Source organism: Salvelinus sp. IW2-2015, linkage group LG7 (genome assembly GCF_002910315.2).
Source record: "Salvelinus sp. IW2-2015 linkage group LG7, ASM291031v2, whole genome shotgun sequence".
NCBI lineage: Eukaryota > Metazoa > Chordata > Actinopteri > Salmoniformes > Salmonidae > Salvelinus > Salvelinus sp. IW2-2015.
The window spans coordinates 30901351-30925526 of NC_036847.1; the positions used below are offsets into that span (position 1 = coordinate 30901351).

General features: G+C 44.9%; 1 protein-coding gene across 1 annotated transcript in view; it reads right to left on the reverse strand.

Moving 5' to 3' along the window:
* LOC111966132 (E3 ubiquitin-protein ligase HUWE1-like) overlaps positions 1–24176 on the reverse strand; it is an 82609-nt gene that overhangs the window by 39854 nt on the left and 18579 nt on the right. The window contains 27 exon segments of the mRNA XM_070444585.1: positions 1093–1316; positions 1580–1646; positions 1923–2065; positions 2725–2892; positions 3158–3353; positions 3540–3720; positions 6828–7089; positions 8850–9000; positions 11298–11474; positions 11641–11722; positions 12184–12311; positions 12452–12604; positions 12992–13261; positions 15498–15593; positions 15780–15902; positions 16944–17000; positions 17301–17485; positions 17629–17722; positions 17873–17995; positions 18402–18639; positions 18903–19025; positions 19991–20207; positions 20465–20653; positions 20928–21043; positions 21317–21450; positions 21740–21985; positions 22329–22505. Of these exon segments, the coding sequence (XP_070300686.1) occupies positions 1093–1316; positions 1580–1646; positions 1923–2065; positions 2725–2892; positions 3158–3353; positions 3540–3720; positions 6828–7089; positions 8850–9000; positions 11298–11474; positions 11641–11722; positions 12184–12311; positions 12452–12604; positions 12992–13261; positions 15498–15593; positions 15780–15902; positions 16944–17000; positions 17301–17485; positions 17629–17722; positions 17873–17995; positions 18402–18639; positions 18903–19025; positions 19991–20207; positions 20465–20653; positions 20928–21043; positions 21317–21450; positions 21740–21985; positions 22329–22505 (4320 nt within the window).

Below are 24176 nucleotides of genomic sequence, written 5' to 3' on the forward strand. Positions count from 1 at the left end.
ACAAAATGTGGAAAAGGTGTAGGGGTCTGAACACTTTCCGAATTAACATTATGTATGCACGTCTCATTAGGCTGTATGTATTTTTAGATACAGGCCTAGTGTAAATGTATTATAGTGTCAATCTATTACAAATAGAAATACAAACTTTAGACTAAATATACATTTGACAGAGCACAGCAATCGATAAAACAAGTGGTTCTGAGCTGATGTCAGCATTACACAGGTAAGCTAATGATGAAAGAAAACAGGAATGCAGACAGGCTGTAAAGACCTCGATATCTATATGAGTGACTGTGTACAACACCACCACCTGCTGTTATGTTGGACACCTACGGACCAAAAAAACATGTTATGAAATATTGACATGTATTGCCAAAATAAAGGTTTAAGGAAATACAGGCAGACACCACATCACTACAAGACAAAACAGCTTACTCAATCTTGTAAGTAGCAAAGCTTTTGGTGTGTGAAAAAGCCAACACTTTACATTGTATGCAGTACAAAYTSACATTATTGTGGGAGCACCTCCGCTAAGAGTTTGAATTAGGCTATTTGAGAAGGTTTGAATCCACAATCAACCTGCCTACACAAGTTGTTTGAAGTACAATGGACCAACATAGCTACTGTACAAGATCAAAGTGTGATGAAAAACCTTGGTAGAGCATGGGTGGAGTAGGCATTGTGGTGCTCATGTGAATTTGCATTCTGTTTCGTGTTCAAGTAAAGGCTACGGCAACACAGGGATGGGAAGAGTTGAACAGGAGTTTGTGAACGCATTTTCAAGTACTGAAAGCAGGGTTTCCCCAACTCGAGCCTCAGGATCCCACCGGCTGCACGTTTTGGTTTTTGCCCTTGCATCTACACAGCTGATAATATAATGACCTAATCATCCAGCTCCGATCACTTGAATCAGCTGTGTAGTGTTAGGTAAAAAAACAAAACGTGCATCTCTGGGGGTCCCGAGGACAGAGTTGGGGAAACTTCAAGCTTTGATCCCTTTGGGTTCTTAATGCTAAATGTATTACAGTAGTAAAAATCTCAATACAAATAGACTTCGAAAAATTTAAGTTTTGTCCAGGCGAACCAACCCACCTCCTTGATGAGCTCAGACTGTCCGGCCGTGTAGCAGTAGGATGCTATGAGGGTGGCGATGCCCACRTAGGACCTGACCAGCTCTGCCAGGAGACGCAGGATGGTGGAGGTGGGCATCAGGGGCTTGGAGGCCTTAGCCTTGGCCCCCTTACCCTCCTCTGAGCTGGCTCCGTTCTCACCCTCCACCTCCTTCTTCTCCTCACGCATCTCCTCTGGAGTAGAGGCTGGGGAGAGGAGATGAGAGGGAAATGTACGGAGGGGATAAAGAAGAGAGGAGTTGGGATAAAGTAGAGGCAGAGAGGTTGTTAGAAGACATTTTTAAGGATGCAGTCGTGACAAAATCCTTTTTCATACATTTTGTGTAAACACACTATATTGTATATTTTCATCCTAAAATGTAATCAAACAAAAGGAAGAAGTGTAAGGATGTAAATGTAGTCAATACCAGTAGAGGCTGGAGGTGAAGAGCAGGGAGGGAGTGCCTCACCTTCTCCCTGGGGCGTGCCAGACTGAGAGGAGTCAGCCACAGCACCATCAGCAGTAAACACCTGGGCCTGAGAGAACGAGGAGAGATGGAGAAAATATTATTTACAATATCTAGACTAATACAGCAGTTTTCAAAACATACATATTAATATGTTTCCATTGATAATACTCACTCTTGGGCCCTGTTCAGTCGGTGGGAAAACATTTTGAAACGGAGAGGTATAACCTAAACTTCCAATAAGAACACTTCTGTTTTCTGTTGCAAAACGTTTCGCTAGTGTATCCACTACTGAAACAGGACCATGGCCAGAAGGACTCTCACAAACAGCCAGCCAGCCACTTACGTTGATGTGGAAAGCGGACTGTGAGTCGAAGTCACTGCCCTGTCTGGTGAGTCTGTACTGCTGGTAGACATCATCGTCCTGGAGGATCTGACACAGGTCCTGCCCCCCGGGCACCRCCACAGCAGGCTCCTCTGGACGCTCAGCTACACAAGAGACACACAGGAAGTTAGCCCACAGAACCTTTCACTTTACACACGTGTAGCAGGAACACCTGCTGCTTCCATTACATAGACTGACCAGGTGAAAGCTATGATCTCTTATTGATGTCACTTGTTAAATCCACTTCAATCAGTGTAGATGAAGGGGAGGAGACAGGTTAAAGAAGGATTTTTAAGCCTTGAGACAATTGAGACATGGATAGTGTATTTGTGTCATTCAKAGGGTGAATTGGCAAGACAGAAGCTTTAAGTGCATTTGAACAGGGTGTGGAGGTAGGTGGCAGAAGCACCGGTTTGTGGCAAGAACTGCAACACTGCTGTGTTTTTCACGCCCAACAGTTTCTCGTGTGTATCAAGAACGATCAACTTGACACAAGCTGTTCTGAGGGCAAGGGGGGGGGTGCAACTCAATATTAGGAAGGTGCTCTTAATGTTTTGTACACTCGGTGTACGGCTTGCTGTCTCAATCCATTGATGTCTTTTCATTCCTCACATCCTCTCTCCTCCCCTCCTTCTCCTAATGCATTGGAGATTAAGAACCGAGGGGAGGGGCCTTGTTCAATATAGTGAAGGAGGCGAGGACATAGGACGCAAGGTACCGAGGAAACACAAATTGGGATAGGGTGCTTGTGTGAGGGTCTTACCCTCTTCAGGTGCGTGGTAGGCGGCCAGGGCGTTGAGCATGTCATAGATGACCTCTTTGATGGTGTCAGGGATGGGGGGCAGCGGAGACAGCTTGAGGGGGGTGGTCTTCACCAGCTGCACCGCGTTGGGCCCCTTGATACGCAGGTTCTCAAACTCATCATCTGACGCTAAGCAGAGTGAGAAAAAGATGCCAACACTTAAAGCAACCACACACACACACTGTCACATTAAGTCACACTGTAAAATAGGGGCACTAGCTGAGAGCTATAGGTGCAAGCGGATAGTTTACTGGCCACAGGTCTGTCAGATGTATTCAGAAGTAGTTTCAGAAAGATTTGGTCACCACACCACACTGTTTTGCATGGTCCTTTGAACCGGATAGACCTGTGGACATTCAACTATCCAGACTCCTATCAGAGTGTTTTAACGTACCCGTACCAGCTCCGCGGGGTGCAGGTAGGGCGATCCGGACGCAGCTGTTGGCCGTGTCTGCGAAGCAGTCTGGGTTCCGGCAGGCGGCCGGGCCCAGAACGCGCAGGATGTAGTTAATCTCTCTGGAGCCCAGAGAGCCTGATACCACACCTGACGTGGTGCTGCCCGCCCCACTGGTCACTGCTGACCGCACCACCTAGAAGTCAGACAGACACTAAGTGCAAATTACAAATGGCTATAGTGCACTACATTTTAACACTGACTGGGGGTTTGTCAACAGTCTAAAGTTTGCTCCTCTAAGTTTCTCCTTGCCCTCAGCTGCACTGATCAGAAAACTGAAAATATCATCAAATAGTTGAAATAGGTGAAAGTGTTCCAGTACCTTCTCCATGGTGTGGCGTAGAGTGGCGGGGTCCTCAATGATGTGTCTGAATAGCAGGGTGACGAGCGGCGTGAAGCCGTTGAACCCCGACCCCTGCGTCAGCCCCAAGATCATCCTGGTACTCTTCAGCTCAGCAAACATCATGGCGTAGTGGTGGGTTCTCGTCAGGCGCAGGCACAGCCTGAAGAATAATTATAAATTACACACAGTCCAATTGATGACAGTTCTTCCAGTACAATTTATATATAGATGTATTTAATGTTACGTTTTGCAGTTGTGACTCAAATGATGCCATTTTATGACTGACGCAAACCAATTTCCCATTACTGATCAGTAAAATAAAACTACTACATTTGATTTGTACAGCACTTTCATGACACTTTTTAGTGTGCAACAAGTACTTAGAGTAGTAAAATAGAAAAAGTAGACAGCCAGCATGACCTGGGCCGGGTGGGTCTGGCCCCCTGGGTTCAAAATATTTTGCCTAAGGAGCTCCATTTGTGGCATCGAGCACATTCTAAATGCCTTGATTCCATCCGAAATACACAGCAAAATGATTGAATACCAGGAAAATGTAGTTGTGGTATTATGTAGAAAGAGATTACTTTATAATTGAAATCACTGATAATGTATGAACAAGTAAAATAACATTACTTAAAAAAAATATATATATAAATTATTTATTTTTATTTTTTAAACAATTAATCTTCAAGATTGAAGTCTTATTTACAGTTTTACTACAAGAAATGAATTCCCACAACATTGGATGCGCTCAGTTGGCTTGAGAAGTATCCATACTGTCATACCAGGATATTTGGTAATACCGGCAYTGAACAGAAGGACCGCTATTTTCACTGAACCTTTGTAATCAGTAGGTTAGCAATGCTAACAAATAGATSTAAAATCCTATAGAGAATGCTAAMKAAATGCTAACGAGCGCATTGCTAACATGTTATACAGTCTCTGACCTAGATTATTTGCAGGACTGACATCCCAGCTGAAAGTTATAGAAGTAGCTCAAAAACACTACACAGTTTGCTGCATGCACAAAATAAATATTAGACAGCAAGGCACTTGATCAAGGAGGGGATTCTCCGCTGTTACCATGCGAAACTTGATTATGGAAGAGGGTAACCACTTAGGTAACAAGCTAATAAATTAGCAAATCAAATGCACAACTGCAGAGCATTTAGCACATTTTAGACAGTTAAGTTATAAGATATCTAGCTGGCAAACATTTAGGTCTGGATTCCATACTACTCCACAACAAGGCTCCGATCTCTCATTGTTGTGTGCTTGTAAAGGCCACGTGACTGGGGACTACCAGTAAGGTTAGTAATAACATTTTTAAATTAACTCGATATTCCTTATCTTCTAAAGTAATGTACAAGTTGACTGCAGGTATTTACTTAAAAAGTAGCTACAAATATCCAAATTTATAAAAATAGATCATCAAACAAAGTATAAACAATAATGACAGTATTGAAAAACCCTCCTTTGGCAATTTCCAAATACCCCTGTATATGGTATACTGCCCAAGCCTAGTTCCAAGTCCACAACAATGCTTAAACCAAATCAGGAAACCACTTTTGAGGTCTGGGAAATATCTGTATAAATGTTGATTTTTGGGTGTAGTTCCCCTTTAATCCCAGTGTGCTCCTAGCAAGAGGCTGTTGTTTAGCTGTGTTTTTGTAGCACACGTGATGGGAGTTGGCAAAACAAATACCCACTGGAATGATGAAAACAATCACGATATCATTCTGAAAGGTAAGCATAGGCTACTTTGTAGTTAACGTTTAATTGAGAAGGTTTTTGAGAAAGCCTTTCCAACTATAAGAAGGCGTTTCATGAGCATCATGGCTAATGGCAACACAAAGAGGTAGACGAACACACCGCGTACACAGAGAAGGGGCATTTGTGTTGCCTCTTCAGAAAGTTGCAGGAAATAAAAGATAACTGATGCATTCAGTTCATATCTTATGATAAACTTGGGCAAATGTATACATTTAGTTGATTCCCTACTAAGGTCAATAAAAATAGTTTTTTTATATAGTTGAATTCCGCTTTAATGCCTGGATTCCAGAATGAGGCTCTCTACTACCTATTCTTCCTGCAGTGATGATTCACCATCTTCATCTAATGTTTTCATAATTTATCTGTAGATAATCGGCAAAATGCCATAGGCCTACTAGTAGCAAATTAGGGAACCAAATGAACAGCTCTCTCACCGATACGATTTGGTAGGCTACACTGACTGACGAGACTCGCTCACTTTAGCATCACTGTCTGGCAAGTCCAGACATCCTAGGAAAGGAAACCCTTCGGTTTCCTTGTTCAGATGTGATACCATGTACATATAACCACATTGTATGATTTATGAATGGCAAAGGGATATAGAAGATGGACTTTATTCAGTCAGTTCTACACCTTGTATAAGTTGGTCAACACTTGCTGTTCAGCTGTAAGCCCAGTAAATAGCCTATTATGCATAACAACACCACGTGGCCAGCTATGTGAAACACCAGAAAGAAAACAAATGGAATGTTCCAAAAAACAATTTGGCCAAATTGTGGATTACGGACTCATCGTAACCACTTACATTACATCGGAAATGCAAATTCCCACTCCCTCCATGTAAAGAAATTTGACTGCAACCAAATACAGTGCACACAAATTGCACTGGCAGGCAGGACAGACAGCAGACTGCGTTTCTTTGTCATCGCTTGCTTTGTGACTGACAGGCACCTATCAAATCAAATTTATTTATAAAGCCCTTCTTACATCAGCTGATATCTCAAAGTGCTGTACAGAAACCCAGCCTAAAAACCCAAACAGCAAGCAATGCAGGTGTAGAAGCACGGTGACTAGGAAAAACTCCCTAGAAAGGCCAGAACCTAGGAAGAAACCTAGACAGGAACCAGGCTATGAGGGGTGGCCAGTCCTCTTCTTGCTGTGCCAGGTGGAGATTATAACAGAACATGGCCAAGATGTTCAAATGTTCATAGATGACCAGCAGGGTCAAATAATAATAATCACAGTGGTTGTCGAGGGTGCAACAGGTCAGCACCWATCCTATCAATAGATCGCTAGAAGATCCATATCGTTCCTTCCAGCGAGAGAGGGCTCGACAGAAACTTAAATGAAAAGTAGCCTAGCTAATATGAATATGAAGTGGACAAAGTAGTCAGCTGAAAATTTGTCCAACAAGCTGATTAGGCAAGACTAATGGAAAACACTGCATTTCCATAAGATTCAAGACTTAAGAGAGAACAAAATAAAAGTAGGAACCTTAGTGTGGCGTGGAGGGTGTCTGGGTCCACGGGGACACTTATCATGGATACACAGGCTCTGATGAGCACCGTGGTCATGTCCTCTGTCAGGCCCTGCACAACGATGGCTCCTCCTGCCCCGGTGCGTTCAGACGTGGGGTCCAGGGGGGCTGCGGGAGGGGGGGCAGCAGGAGCAGAGGGACCAGAGAAGGACTCCTTTAGTTGAGGGGAAGTGTTGTCATCTTTAGGAGCACTCATCTCCACGGCTACTGGTGCAGAGTCTGAAAGAGAGAGGGGAGGATTTGACTATGGTATTCAACTAAAGTAACAGTATACATACATTTATACATTTTTCATCTAAACAAAGTGTGCTTTGTGACAATAGCAATGTCTAATAAAAGGTCAACACTTCACACTTTGCTTATAAACACTGGAGTTGCGCATATTTCTTCCAAAGCTATAAATCTACAGTGCCTTCAGGAAGTATTCACACCCTTTCTACATTTTGTTGTTACAAATTGGGATTAAAATGGCTTCAAATCTTCTTTTTTTCCCCCGATCTACACAAAATACTCTGTCAAAGAGAAAGAAAAAGTATAACAAAACATTTTTAAACAAATATATCTTGTTAGATAAGTATTCAACACCTTGAGTCAATACATGTTAGAATCACCTTTGACAGCAATTACAGCTATGAGTCTTTTTGGGTAAGTCTAAGAGCTTTGCAAACCTGGATTGTACAATATTTGCTCATTCTTTTTCAACTCTTCAAGCTCTGTAAAGTTGGTTGTTGATCATTACTAGACAGCAATTTTTAAGTCTTGCCATAGATTTTCAAGCTGATTTAAGTCAAAACTGTAACTAGGCCACTCAGGAACATTCAATGTCGTCTCAGTAAGCAACTCCAGTGTATATTTGGCCTTGTGCTTTAGGTTATTGTCCTGCTGAAAAGGTACATTTGTCTTCAAGTGTCTGTTGGAAAGCAGACATTTGTATTTTGCCTGTGCTCAGCACTATTCCATTTATTTTTTATCAATATAAAAAACTCCCTAGTCCTTGCCGATGACGAGCACATCCATAACATGATGCAGCTACCACCGTGCTTGAAAATATTTAAAAAAAAGTGGTACTCAGTGATCTGTTTGCCCCAAACATATTTGTATTCAAAACATAAAATACATTTCTTTGACAATTTTTTTGGCAGTTTAGTGCTTAATTACAAATAAAAAACACGTATTGCAATATTTTTATTCTGTACAGGCTTACTTTTTCACTCTAATTTAGGATGGTATTGTGGAGTAACAACAATGTTGTTGATCCATCCTCAGTTTTCTCACAGCCATTAATCTCTAACTGTTTTAAAATCACCATTGGCCTTATTGTGAAATCCCTGAGCAGTTTCCTTCCTCTCGGGCAACGGAGTTAGGAAGGACACCTGCATCTTTGTAGTGACTGGGTGTATTGACACCATCTAAAATGTAGTTAATAACTTCACCATGCTCAAAGGGATATTAAATGTCTGCTTTATTTTTTTTGATACCTATCTACCAATAGTTTCCCTTCTTTGCGAGGCATTGGAAAACCTCCCAGGTTTTTGTGGTTGAATCTGTGTTTGAAATTGATGGCTCGACTGAAGGACCTTACAGATAATTGTATGTGTGGGGTACAGAGATAAGGTAAACATTCAAAAATAATGTTAAAAAAATTCAGAGTGAGTCCATGCAACCCATCATGTGATTTTAGCACATTTTTCCTCCTGAACTTATTTAGGCCATAAAGCGATTGAATACTTAGTGCCCTGACACTTTAGCTTTTCATTAACTTGTAAAAACATAATTCCACTAATATTATGGGGTATTGTGTGTAGGCCATCAAAATGTGGAAAAAGTCAAGGGGTGTGAATAATTTCTGAAGGCACTGTAGAAGGCAGTAGGTCCATTATCTGGGTCTCTCTATCCTATGGCTTGCCCATGTCCCCCTCATCAGTCTCAGGTATCTGTTCGAGGCTATACTAGAACAGTAGCTCCTATCCAGTCATCACCTGGGTCTGTCTGCGTCTCCTCTGCCTTGCCCTTGTCCCCCTCCTCCCTCTCAGAGTCCGTCATGCTGCCAGTTTTGGCAGGTTTAGGAACGCGAGGCACTCTCTGAACCGTCAGCATCACCGGACGACGGTTACCAGTCTCCTCATTCACCTGGAATAGAACAAAGATATACAAGTCAATGGTTTCCCAGACCCAAATTATGCCCATAACTGGACTGATAAGCACTTTCAATGAATACTCTCCATTGAGCACCAGGATTTATTAAAGTATTCCTTAGTCAAAAAAAATCCACTGTCGACTCTGTTCCTTTGAGTGGTCTCTGTATAGAAGAGGCTCCTCACCGGCGAGTTTATTAGGTACACAACTACTTTCACCAGAATGGAGCGCTCCTACGTGGCCGTGGCTTGCTATATAAAGCAGGCAGACAKWGACATTCAGTTACTGTTCGATTGAACATCRCAACGGGCAAAACAAGTGACCTAAAAGACTTGRCGCCTGCTATGATCGTCGTTGCCAGGCACGCCGGATCCAGGATCTCAGAAACGACAGCCCTGTGGGATTTTCACGCGCAACATTGTCTAGGGTTTCCCAAGAATGGTGCCACAAACAAAAAACATCCAGTCAGAGGCAGTCCTGTGGACAAAAACAACTTATTGATGAGAGGTTGAAGGAGAATGGCAAGAATCGAGCAAGCTAACAGGCAGGCCACAAATAATGGCACAGTACAACGGTGGTGTGCAGACAACCACAACGGGTTCGACTCCGATCAGCTAAGAAGCAGCTCCAGTGGGCACACRATCACTAACACTGGACAATTGAGGACGAGAAAAACATTGCCTGGTCTGACGAGCCTCGGTTCCTTTTGAGTCATGCTGATGGCAGAGTCAGGATTTGGTGTAAGCATCATGAGTCCATGGCACAATCCTGCCTGGTGTCAACGGTACAGGCTGGTGGAGGTGATGTACCGCCGTCCAATCTGCAGGAACTGCGTGATGCCATCGCGTCAGCATGGACCAATATCCCAGTGGAATCCTTGTAGAATCCATGCCCCGAACAAGTCAGGCTGTTCTRGGAGGCAAAGGGTGGTCCGACCCAGTACTAGATGGGTGTACCTAATAAACTGGCCATTGAGTTAKGTTACAGCCTTATTCTAAAATTGATTAAATACCAAATAAATCTTTAGCAATTTGCACACAATACCCCATTATGACAAAGCAAAAACCAGTTTACATTTTTTCAAATGTATATATAAAAAAAAAGAAATACCTACATAAGTATTCAGACCCTTCGCTATGASTCTCGAAATTGAGCTCAGGTGCATCCTGTTTCTATTGATCCTCCTTGAGATGTTTCTACAACTTGATTGGAGTCCACCTGTGGTAAATTAAATTGATTGGAAAGGATTTGAAAAAGCACACCTGTCTATATCAGRTCCCACAGTTGACAGTGCATGTCAGAGCAAAAACCATGAGGTTGGAGTTGTACGTAGAGCTCCGAGACAGGATTGTGTCGAGGCACGGTTCTAGGGAGGGTTACCAAAAAATGTCTGCAGCATTGAAGGTCCCCAAGAACACAGTTCCCTCCATCATTCTTAAATGGAAGAAATTTGGAACCACCAAGACTCTTCCTAGAGCGGGCCGCCTGGCCAAACTGAGCAGGGGCGTGATAAGGGCCATGGACAGTGAGGTGACCAAGAACCCGATGGTCACAGAGATCTAGAGATCCTATGATGAGATAGGAGAACCTTCCAGAAAGACAACAATCTCGGCAGCAGTTTGCCAAAAGGCACGTAAAGACTCTCAGACCATGAGAAACAAGATTCTCTGGTCTGATGAAACCAGAGATTTATTGAATGCTTTGGCCTGAATGCCAAGTGTCACGTCTGGAAGGAACCTGCCACCATCCCTACGGTGATGCATGGTGGTGGCAGAATCATGTTGTGGGGATGTTTTTCAGCAGCAGGGACTGGGAGACTAGTCAGGATCGAAGCAAAGATGAACGGAGCAAAGCACAGAGAGATCCTTGATGAAAACCTGTTCGAACCKCTCAGGACCTCAGACTGGGGCAAAGGTTCACCTTCCAACAAGACAACGCAGGAGTGGCTTCGGGACAAGTCTCTGAATGTCCTTGAGTGGCCCAGCAAGAGCCCGAAACTCCCCAAATACAGGTGTGCCAAGCTTGTAGCATCATACCCAAGAAGACTCGAGGCTGTAATCGCTGCSAAAGGTGCTTCAACAAAGTACTGAGTAAAGGGTCTGAATCGTTATGTAAATGTGATCWGTTTTAATCTTTAATAAATTAGCAAAAATGTCTAAAAACCTGTTTATGCTTCGTCATTATGGGKTATTGTGTGCAGATTGATGAGGGAAAAAAATAAGGCTGTAACCTAACAAAATGTGGAAAAAGTCACAGGTCTGAATACTTTCCCAATATACATCTCTCTATACCTGGACCATGGTGTTGAACTGTACGGTGTATCTCCTGCGTCCTGCGGTGAATCGGACGCTGCTCTCCCCGGCCCTCCAGGCTGAGTCTATAGTGCCGTTGTTAGAGGCAGAGTAGCTGCACCAGCGCCCCGACCGGTCGTCAAACCAACGCCAGTTATTACCATTGGGCTGCAGGTACTGGAGAGAGTGGAGGGGGTGTGGGGACAAAAGGAGAAATTATTTTTATTTTTTAATTGTAGTGAGAGAAGGTTGACTAAAAGACCAGACATGGCAATACAATGGTAATCACATGCATATCCTATAATGTGGGATAAACTTTGTTGCACGGGGACATTCCTCTTACCTTGTTCATCTGCGCTCTGCGTTTGGATGAAACAGCCATTTTCTCATAGAAGTCAATGATCAGCAGCACTGGAGTGATCCACCTGTACACAGTCRGACAGACAACGTTCAGTCGTGTTGTACATCGCCTTTTGTCTGACAGATGCAATGCTTATATATTTACCTCACCCAAGTACGAAAAACAAGTATCGCTCTAATAAGAAAAGGCTTTGTTAAAAAAATGAAGATCGTTCATGCCGCCATTTGTAGCAGGATGTGCACATGTGCTAGCTAGCTAATCTCARTAACGGTCCTTTAGTCCGTTTGCTGTCAGAGCCTGGGGGATGGCAGAGCCATGTATTTAGAGCCTTGGACAATTGTTTCTGCATTATGATGCAGTTACATGTATGACACTTCATTTTTTCATTTTATGGCAGTCATGTTAGCTCCCATTATATTACATGGGAAATATTTAAATAATGCTTTGTAACTGAATTAGAACAATATTCACAATTTTAAAAGTTGGGCCAACTCTAAATACACAGTTTTGGGGGGTGCTACTCACTTGGGCGTCTGGATGTCCTTCTGCTCCTTGGCAGCCTGCAGACAGGGCTGCACTACTTCTAGCAGCTTGATGAGCACATTGAGGATCCCACTGTTCTCCACCACCCTAGCACATGACAGCTTCAACTCCTACAGGGAACAGAAGACAGCATGGCTCAACATTCAGGGCCGGTGGGGGTGTGTGAGGAAGGAATTACTGTTCATCTATGTGTCTGTCACTAAAGTAGTTTGAGCAGGAGGTTTTTCTGTCTRCGTGCGTGTGTCCGTACCTCAAAGAGCAGTGTGAGCAGCAGGATGCGTGTTGCCAGGTTGGAGGCCTGGGGCAGGGTAGCCATCTGTCTGGTCCACTCRGACACAGTCTTGGTGTCACTGGTGGTCAGGGGTATTGCTGCCTTGATGAGCACGTCTGCTGCCTCCCACACCTACACATGTCAAAGATTACATACTTTAATAGATCACACCTTGACATTTCACACAGCAGAGTTTCCCAATCTCTGTCCAGGGGCTCCCCCGAGTGCACGTTATGGGTTTTGCCCTAGCACTACACAGCTGATAATCAAATCTTGATGAGTTGGTTATTTGAATCAGCTGTGTAGTSCTAGGGCAAAAACCAAGACGTGCACCCAGGGGGAGCCCCAGGACAGAGATTGGAAAACCCTGACATACAGGACACAGAGAACTCAAATAATTGGTGCAGACGGTCACAAGGACAATACTACAGCTTATTGCCCAGAGGTCATTAACAGAGTGACAACACTAGCAATCTTCATCACTTCTCCAAGGCATTGACCAATTGGTATTACACATACCTGGTTGACCACCTGTCGAAGGATGAGGTCCCTGTACTCGGGACCACTCCTCTTGATGGCGGTCATGAGCAAGTCACAGAGGCGATAGACGGTGTCTGGCAGCTCGTCCAGCAGGTGGAAGCAGCCGGGCAGCATGGAGTCAGTGAAGGCGTGGAGCTCCGTACTGTCCAGGGGCTCGGCCTCCAGGAACCTCTCCAGGCAGCGAGCCTCCTCCTCCTCCGTACGCTCCCTGGCTCTCCTGTCGTCCTCCTCGCGATGACGCGCCGCCTCCTGAGAGAAAGACATAGGGAGGGARTGTGAGCACGTGTGGGGGTGAAGTGGTGTGAGCCCAGTTTCAGAAACAACCCCTAACCAATCTGTGTATACATCAGATAAAAGCAATACAGCTGATATTTCACCAGGTCTATGAAATGARAAGCTGCAACAATAAATAGAATTCTACACCCAGTGTTTTCCACTAGCGCCGGCAATACAGATAATTACAGAGTCATTTTCAGCCGGGTACTTTCTCCACTTAAAATGAACTACTTTTCAAATCGCTAGTCAGAAGAGAGAGAAAAAAAAGAGTGCCAAGCCCTCTCCTGCTAGAATGAACAACATGCATCTTCTAGTCATCAATTGATAGGACAGGAGCCTGTCAATCTAGGTGAGAGATGACAGGAACACACTGCTGGTGTGACTGTCCTGCCTCTCTGTACCTGGGTGTGTGTGTGTTGGGTGCGCTGCGGTTGCAGTCAAATTTCTTTACACAGAGAGAGCGTGAATTTGCATGTCGAAATCCACTTCGCCAAATTGTTTTTTGGCACATTGATTTTCCTTTTGCATGCATAGTCTGACTTTAACGTTGGCCTGCTGGCAGTAAAAACATTTGGTGGCCAGTAACTTTTCAGCACATTTTTTTCAATCCAGTTCAACATTTKCCTGCTCTGTCAGTCTACCATTGAAGACMACACACGTAAATGTCACGCTATTTGTATTTGACCAATAGGATAGGCCGTTCATTCAAGCACCACCACTCTCCTGCCAATCATAACTCCGAGCAGTACATAGGTTGATGCACACGAGCTGTCCGGAGTAAAAAGAAGTGCCCATCCATCTACTCACTGAGCTTATTTACTTTAAGTGATTGTGCACATACTAGCAATAGGCTAGCAATAGGCTAGCAATACTGTTGATAGTCTGCAAAAAAGACATGTAGCATTGGTCTTGGCTAGCCTACTGTGGTCATGTTGATCTCTTTCTTTTGTAATATTTGTCTTAAAGGGGGCAGCATCCTATTTTCAAATCTTCTCAAAAATRCATAATTTACAAACAMAAATGAATGCAATTAATACACTGCGGTTCTAAAGAATGGAGTCATGACTTATTTGAATTATATTACACAGCTTTTTAACACATATAATAACCAAATGTAGCCTATTAATAGCTGAATAGGCCTATATAGAGAAAGCATGACAACCTATAGGCCCTCCATGACCCCAACCCATTTAACAACTACAACATGTAGAAATTGTGATAGGCCAGTAGATTTAGGCCAGTATATTTTGGCCCAGTGAGAAAATAAATTAACTTTGGACCCAGGTGTGTTTCATATGCAGCCAAGGAGTGGTGGCACATATGCTATTTACTGTGCTGATTTAGGGACGGCRAGCTTGACTAGTTTATAAAATATGGTGAATCCGCCTCACTGCAGGAACAATAGGTAGGCTAGTTGTTTTAAACCTATTAATACTTATTGACATAGGTCTACCGACTTCAGAGTGTTGACAATGGACTAGTTAACTGCTGTTGTTTTCTGTGTAGCAAAGCACATGTTAAACACCTGCTACATTCGTCTATCATACCTATATTGCAGATAGCTGAGAAAAATTCTTAAAAAGGAAGCTTGAAGCCTGTGGAAGTCAGCAGACTCTTACAGGATTCTTTAGGCCCAGTATAGTCTAAATATTTTCCCCTTGTGATTTATATCATGTTCTACAACAGCTGATGAAACTAACCATATAAAAGTGTGGGGGGAAAAAAGTTATTATTTCATGATATTTGCTGGTTGAAAATCTAATCTAGGAAAAATACAGCTTGTTGGGAATAAAGTCTTAACCAGAGGAGGCTGGTTGGCTACTTTCTCTATTTGGCTGGCTACTCCATGCGCTTGGGGAAAACATTATATCCTTTTACATTTTAGACATTTAGCAAACTATCTTATCCAGAGCGACTAGGGTTAAGTGCCTTGCTTAAGGGCACATTAACAGATTTTTCACCTAGTCTGCTCAGAGATTAGTACGAGCAACCTTTCAGTTACTGGCCCAATGCTCTTAACCGCTAGGCTACAAACCTATACAATATTTTCAAATCTACACAAGTGCCTAGGGTGTATTGTAGACTCCACAGCTCCTTTCTGGAGGGGGCCCTGGTTATTCATTCATGAGCCGTTGTCCATTCATTCAGCAATATGTTCCATCCGTACGCCTGAGTGGGGGCGTGTCTTAGTGTGTGTGTGGCAGCGCACCTCGGGCGAATCAGAGCGCTGTTCCATGCTGACCTCTTGTCCCAGAGACATGGCGATGGCTCTCATCATCTGGTCCTCCTCTGACATGGTCATGTCCTACAGACAGACCAACAGAGTACACTTAACACACATTACGGGAGGAGACGTGTGTGTGTGTTCCTGTGCGTGCGTGTAATATGAGTATATAGTGTGTCAATGGACCGTGGCTGAGTATGCATGTTCTGTATTTGCATGTTCTGTATTTACGTGTGCGTTCCCACGTAAGTATGTGTGTGGTCGTACCCTGACGGCTCCGCTGAGTAGAGGAGGAGGGTGTGTGAGCAGGTACTCTGTGGCCTGCTCCATGGTGCTGGTGTTCACCAGGGCCTCCATGGCATGCTCTCTGGAGAAACCCATGTCCATCAGCTAGATAGAGGAGAGAACAACGGTTAAAAACGACAGACAGAGAAACGGGTCAGGGTTAGAGGAGAAACGGGTTACAGGACAGGGTTAGAGGAGAAACGGGTCACAGGACAGGGTTAGAGGAGAAACGGGTCACAGGACAGGGTTAGAGGAGAAACGGGTCACAGGACAGGGTTAGAGGAGAAACGGGTTACAGGACAGGGTTAGAGGAGAAACGGGTNACAGGACAGGGTTAGAGGAGAAACGGGTTACAGGACAGGGTTAGAGGAGAAACGGGTTACAGGACAGGGTTAGAGGAGAAACGGGTTACAGGACAGGGTTAGAGGAGAAACGGGTCACAGGACAGGGTTAGAGAAGACTTCCTTCTAGGGAGTTTTTCCCTAGCCCCTGTATTGCTTACTCTTTGGCGTTTTAGGCTGGGTATCTATAAAGCACTGTCATAACTGCTGGTGTGTGTGAGAGAGAGAGCGGGAGAGAGAGAAAAGGAGCAGACTATGGCTAAGGCACAGTGTGATCAGTGAGTCAATCTCACGCTTTATATACAGTGACTATACAAAATATTAGGAACACCTGCTCTTTCTGTGACTGACCAGGTGAATCCAGGTGAAATCTATGATCCCTTATTGATGTCACTTATTAAATCCACTTCAGTGTAGATGAAGGAGAGGAGACAGGTTAAATAAGGATTTTTAAGTCTTGAGACAATTGAGACATGGATTGTGTATGTGTTCCATTGAGATGGTGAATGGGCAAGACAAAATATTTAAGTGCCTTCGAACGGGGTATGTAGGTAGCTGGTAGGCGCACCTGTTTGTGTCAAGAACTGCAACGCTTCTGGGTTTTTTACGCTCAACAGTTTCCTGTGTGTGTCAAAAATGCTCCACCAACCAAGGGATATCCAGCCTCCCACTCTCTCTTGCTCCCTCCCTCCCTCTGGTTCCTCCTGGCCACCTTCAGCCGGGACCCCATTACAAACAAGAGATCAGATTCAATTCTAGTCAAATGTGCGCTCGCGCCTGAGTGTGGAGCAGGCTAGCTGTATACCTGCTGTAGCTGCTGCTGGTTGACATTTGGCTGCCTCTCCCTGCTTCCTCCCTGAGCCTGTCACAAGACAAAGTGGAGCAGGCCACACCAGGGTGAGGGTTCAAGGGGACAAGAGGTTGACAACAGAACAGTACAATTTCAACCAATGCTAATAGTGCAACCAATGCTCTCAACGGTATCTAGCAATGCTAGCAGTTATATCTATCAAAGCTGTCGAATGATGCATGTTTAATGCCAAAAACTGTCTATGAGGAAAACGGTCTGACAAAAACTGCCATTTCTATGAAGAAACGGTCACAAAAGGTAAAGGAATCCAAAAACACACACGGACCGGACCGACAGCCACACCCTCCTCACCTGCTGTAGCTGAGCCTGGTTAACTGGTGGCTCTCTCCTGGGAGTAGTGTTAGTGGAGTCCTCTGCTGCACCCCCTGGTGCAGGTGGTGCTGTACTGCTTCCAATGGCTGGTCCTGGAACTGACCCGGCAGGGCCCTCTCCTGCATTTACTGCTGCTCCAGGGGCCACTGCTGCTCCACCTGCACCTGGATTTTACATTCAAGTGTTATAAATCTTTATGTGCTGTTGGATAGTTATTGTGCATTTATCCTTCATGTGTATAAAAATACATTGTATCAAATAATTCATTACCATGTAATGTAGTTGAAAATAAACCATTTCCTCTCACCTCCAGAGCTGGGGCCTACAGGCAGCGTAGAGGCCCCAAGACCTCCCTCCTCCTCTGGACGGGCCGTGCCCTCCCTCTCCTTGGCCAGGCGCTCCTGGGAGGAATGAACAAAATTTCATTACATGCCACTAGCAACCATCCCTCAAAAGATAATTTGACAAAGAAAATGTGTACATTACAAATAATTCCCCCCACTAGTTTCTCTCTTCTGGTGTGCCACTGCACCTTATATAAAAGAACACACCTGGATGACAGGTTCTCCTCTCAGGATGTGGCACAGTATCGCTAACATGGACTCAGCCATGCGGCCCCCGTACACTTTAAGGGGCTTTCTGTTCCACAGGCTGCAGATGCAGCTGAACGCTGCCTAAATGGGAGGCAGAGAGAGTGGCTCAAGATTAGAGGGAGCAACGAAAAATACATCTCAAAAATGTTTTACTTTTTCATTTAACACACACAGTCTTGTATAACTAACCTTGTGGGGACACACAATTCAGTCCCATTCAACATCCTATTTTCCCTGACCCTAACCAGTACTCTTACCTTAACCCAAAAACCTAAACTTAACCCGTAACCTAATTCTAACCCCAACACTAATTTTAACCTTATCCCTAAATCCCCTAGAAATAGCATTTGACCTCGTGAGGACTAACAAAATGTCACGTAGGTCAAATTTCCGTTTGTTTACTATTCTTGTGGGGACTTCTGTTCCCCACAAGAATAGTTAAACACATCCAGGAAAAACCACACACACCACTAAACAATCCCCCTACCTTCTGAGTGACTATGAGGAATCGCAGGGCGCTGAACTGGGGGGTGGTGGGTGTGACCCCGGGAACCTTGACAGGCAGGCTGTGGGGTGAGTCCAGCACAGTACTGGGGTTCACCATCTTCTCCACCAGCATCAGCCAGGCATCCAAGAACTCCCCTGTCCCGTCTGGCAGCTCTGCATGCTCCAGACCCTCAGAGACAGGCACCTTACCACCCATAGACAGGGCCCAGTTAAATGTCCTGGGGAGATGGGAAACGAGAGGTGTCAGAGCCGATGGACAGAGAAACATAAGCTCTTGTTGGGTACCCTCACAATTACGTCCCCAAATGTTTCCTGGTCAGGGAAAACTCAATGCCCTACTTACAATGATACTATTAATTATCCTGGCAATAAGGTAGTGCCAAATACATATTCCGTCAGGTATTAATGATGTGAGCTGAGCAGCAACAGTAATGAGCCTGGTTGTAGCTACAGGTCTATTAACGGAGGGTGTTMTACTCACTCAAAGAGTGCGTTGTGTCCTCCGGAGCAGAAGAACTTCTGCAGCATGAGGTGGTAGGGGTACTTCCTCTCGTCGAACAGCATGGGGGACGTGAAGCCCACCGAGCAGATGAAGAACGTCAGCCTGTAGGGGAAGAGAGAGCAGAGACATCACGGCCATGAGAACACACATCTGATAACTCCAATCCTCTCAGATCTACAGAACAGCCTTGGGGGATGTCTCTTCCCTCCTCCAGAAGTATCTATTGAATTAGTGTAAGCATTAGTTAAAGGAAGTTTCCACCACTGGGTGTGTAGGTGCACATTTCGTGAGATGGGTAGAGAATCCGGAAGCAACCCAAGTAGCCATTGTGAGTAACAGAGTACCTGAAACGAGGGCTGGGGGTGTACGGGTAAAAGAGTACCTGAGACGAGGGGTTGGGGTGCAGGGTTAACAGTAGAGTACCTGAAACGAGGTGTAGAGGTAACAGTAGAGTACCTGAAACAAAGGGTAGGAGTGTAGGGGTAACAGTAGAATACCTGAAAAAGAGGGGTAACAGTAGAGTAACCTTATGAAACGAGGGGTAGGGGTGTAGGGGTAACAGTAGAGTACCTGAAACGAGGGGTAGGGCTGTAGGGTAACAGTAGAGTACCTGAAACGAGGTGTAGAGGTAACAGTAGAGTACCTGAAACAAAGGGTAGGAGTGTAGGGGTAACAGTAGAATACCTGAAACGAGGGGTAACAGTAGAGTACCTGAAACGAGGGGTAGGGTAACAGTAGAGTACCTGAAAACAAAGGGTAGAGTGTAGGGGTAACAGTAGAATACCTGAAACGAGGGGTAACAGTAGAGTACCTGAAACAAGGGGTAGAGTGTAGGGGTAACAGTAGAATACCTGAAACGAGGGGTAACAGTAGAGTACCTGAAAACGAGGGGTAGGGGTGTATAGGGGTAACAGTAGAGTACTGACACGAGGTAGGGGAGTAGGGGTAACAGTAGAGTACCTGAAAAGAGGGGTAGGGGTAACAGTAGAGTACCTGAAATGAGGGGTAGGGGTAACAGTAGAGTACCTGAAACGAGGGGTTGGGGTGTAGGGGTAACAGTAGAGTACCTGAAACGAGGGGTAGGGGTGTACGGCGGGGGCTGCCAGCTGAGGCCCTTGGTAAGCAGCTTGGTGAGGGAGGAGGCGGTGGCCCGGGCGGCGGGGGTGGGGGCTGTGCCGGTGCTGGTGGCGTGGTGAGAGCGGCGCTGTCGGACTGGAGAACCCACACACAGCTTCACCAGAAGACCAAAGAGCTCGGCCAGAGCCCGGCCCAGACGAGACGACGCTGGAGTAGAGAGGGGAGAGTTACCACACCAAGATGAAAGAGACAGCCAGCACTCACAAATATATTATCAGCAGTCACAACAGTCAGTGTTTCAACCTTCACCTGACAGTTGTATGTTTCCTCTGTCTTTCTTCACTAATGCAGAGATTCTGACAGTACATTGCTGTATTTGGTGGGACTACCAATCTACACTTAACGTATGCCTACAAATAGACAATGGTGTGAAAAAGAAAAGACAAAGCTCCGGATGTCCTCACCAGAGAGCAGGGGTTTGATCTGCTTGATGCGAGTGGCCATGGCGGGGGTCAGTTTGGACTTGGTCTTGGGGTCAGATGTGCCGGCGGTGGGCTCGTCAGTCTCCATGGGGGCTAGCGTGTCCCCGTCCAACCCCATCCCCTCTAGGAGACACGTGGCAGAGGGGTCCACAGCAACAGCCTCAGACTCAGCTAGTGAGAGAGAGGAACGGGCTAGTGGTTAGAGCTAGGGGTGGCTGTGCTAGAAGATAAAGTTTGGCTAAAATATGCTTATACATTCCTTTCTTGCACATTGCTTAATGATGCCTAACAAACTCCAACATTCCAAATTTGACAGTTATTTTTAGAAATGTAAAAAGAAAAACAAACTGCCAAACATTGTCCTATTTCTTTCATGAATGATCATTCTTAACCAATTGATAACATCTTCTTTAGTTTTTTTTCAGTAGAAGGGCGTCTCTGTTACCAGTTCTCCTGGATCCAGAGGTAGAAGCGGTGGCTGTGGTGCTGCCAGATGGCTTGTCCTCTTTGGGAACAAGCTTCTGCATGTCAGCCTGGCCAAACTCACAGCCTGGGGGGAGACTGGGGGAGGAGAGGAGAGAGAAACAGGAGCGAGTTAGTGTGTTCTGTCGAATGCATGCTGAGAAAGAGAGAAAGCCACACACAGAGACGGAGGAGGAGAGAGAGACGGAGGGGGGCGAGAGAGACGGAGGGGGGCGAGAGAGACGGAGGGGGGCGAGAGAGACGGAGGGGGGTGAGAGAGAACCTCAAGGCCAAAAGATGGAGGGCTAAAGAGAGCTGGAACCTGGAGGAGAGAGACAGAGAGCGTATCAGACAGGCTTAGAGGTAGTGTACCTGTTGGGTGTGCAGAGTGACAGCAGCACAGTGCTCTCCCAGACCAGAGAGCAGTAGAGCTGACTCAGCTTGTTGAGAACACTCAGACCCAGCTGGGAGCCCCACTGGTTCACACTGATGGCCCTGATCTCACTCTGCACAACACACAGGGGAAGGTTAATGAACACACTTGGGCAAACCCATACCAAACCACACAGTCAAGCAACTCCTTCCCAACAATGACAATCCACAGAAGCGGTGCGCTCTAAATCCACAGAGGCGGTGAGGTGCAGTACCTCTACAGTTGGTTGATTATATGCTGCTGACATCTTTCAATGAATTGAATACAAACGTCAACCTAATCTACAGCCTGTACTTTGTGGGCTACAGGTGTGGAGTGACATAACGAGAGGTCCTTGCTGATTAGTTTACCAGGCATCTTACCTGCCCTACCCTGCAGGTGTGCACGAACATCAGGATATAAGCGTGTGCGGCGGTGAGCGCGTGCAGCAGTGGCGTGGCGCGGGCCGACAGCGTTGCGTCGGTCACGTGACCGGCGGTAGCGAGCTCTCGGAGCAGCACGGAACCTCCGGGGACCTCGATGGGGCGGTGGAGCGGCTCGAGGGCCGACAGGATGCTGTCCAGCTGACACAGCCCCTCTTGGAGCACTTTGGGCTCATGGGACAGCGTCTGGGGACCACGGGACGACACAACACGCTTCAGTATCAATACAGCACAGTCACAGGGAGAGACTGAACTGTTACATTTWACAGGTCTCCCTGGAGTTTAGTCACAACAGTCAGAGAACCTCAGAAATACAAGCCTACCATCAAAATACCACATATTATATATTCTAAAGAGTCTATAGTCCATTTTCCAGCTCTGCTTGAGCTCAATCACTAACAAATTCACTGAAATCATATCCCCACATCTCTTAGTCTCACCAGTATGGAGTTGCAGAGCCCAGCTACAGCCTCCCATCATAACCACACACCTCCCATCCCAACTCCATATCCCCAGTGTCAGGTCTCACCAGTATGGACTTGCAGACCCCGGCTACAGCCTGGCAAGCAGCTGAGGTGGGGAAGTCGATGGGCAGGTTGGGCAGACCCAGGATGGAGACCAGGGGCAGGAGACCCTTCTGGTTGACAAACTCCTGACAGTGGTCGTCTGTCGTGTTGTTACTAAGGATCGACTCCACAAACTTCATCTGGGAAGGAACACAAAAGGGGAATGTTAAGGGGTAAGGAATCAAATAGAATTGTATTGGTCAAACACACATATTTAGCAGTTATTGCAGGTGTAGCTAAATGCTTGTGTTCCTAGCTCCAAAAGTGAAGTAATATCTAACAAAACACACACATCTAAAAGTAAAATAATGGAATTAAGAAATAATGAAATATTAGGACGAGCAATATCGCAGTGGCATTGACTAGAATACAGTAGGAATATAGAATATACACATATGAAATGAGTAAAACCGTTTGTAAACATTATTAACCTTTTCACACGTACCAACAAACGGGTGTGATCGTTGTATAGTTGTCCCTGTAGCATACGATCAAACCGGTGTTATTAGAACACTTGATGAGAACGCTTACTTAGAACGTACATTTGATTGACGCAACCCTTTTTTCCACAGAAACATTTTGCACAAACACAGTCCGTACAAAGTTATGTCCAGAATGTGATCTGTGAATGTCTGAACATTGTATCCAGAAATAAACCGAAGTAGCTACAGCGTAACACAATCATCCAAAATGTAGGCTACATTTGTCCTCRCGCTAACTGAGGAAAGAGTGACTTATTTTGAATAACTCAAATATGACTCTCGGCTGACAGAAACTACAATATGAATTAGCTAATAGCAATGACTAGTTATAATTAATCACATCACGGGTGAGCTCACCATTGATCGAAATAATTGAGTAAAACACTTTCTAGAAATCGAAAGTAATCCGACGATGGGTAGTTTGTGCGCGCCGGAATGTTTATTTTTTCGCATCAACCAAAGATAAGAGGAGACCAGATGAGTTTGGTCTGTTTATAGTATGCATGTTGAAGGGGGTGTGTCATCTACGATCATCCACTTCACTTCCAGAAGTTCACCCAAAAGAAGAGTGAACCATTCCTTCACCTCATTATAACATCTTCGGTCTGACAGATTACGTGACACCCAGAATGCATTGTATAATTTAACACAAACATGGCGCCACACACAGCTGGCAAATAGTTTAGCTCATTATCATCAGTACAACCTTCAAAAAATTATTTTATACACATCATAGGTGCCCATTACAATAGATGCAATTATCGGAATGCCTTATTTGTCACATGTATTTGAAAACATATGTATTTACAATTTTATTCACTATGCTCCATACATACCATACGCACCTACAGTAGAAACACGATATACAGAAAATAAGGAACTTCCTATCAAAGTAACACACACATATCCAAAGTTATTATTTGTAAGGAAAACAAGGAAGTGAAAGCGAGCCCCAGCAAGAAAATGTTCCAATTCTTGGAAGACTGCACAAATATATGCATACTTGATCTGCGCAAACATAAGTGAAGTGTGGTAGGCTCTCCTCAAAGACAGAAGTTTATCCTACTCAGTAAAGTCTCAAACAAATTGTTTGCAACGCTGAAATCGGCTACTTCTATGTGAATTAATGAGGCGGCAGAACACACCTCAATTCAAACTGTTGTTAGAAAACAATTTGAAATTGACAAGTTGAAACATAGCCAAAAGATGTCTGGCAGGCAGCGCGTGTTAACTGTCCCGTTGTGTAATAATCACATTTTGGAACAGTGAGTGCATTTTAACATCACGTGCATAAAACAACCGTTAGATATTTGTAACTCACGTGTGAAA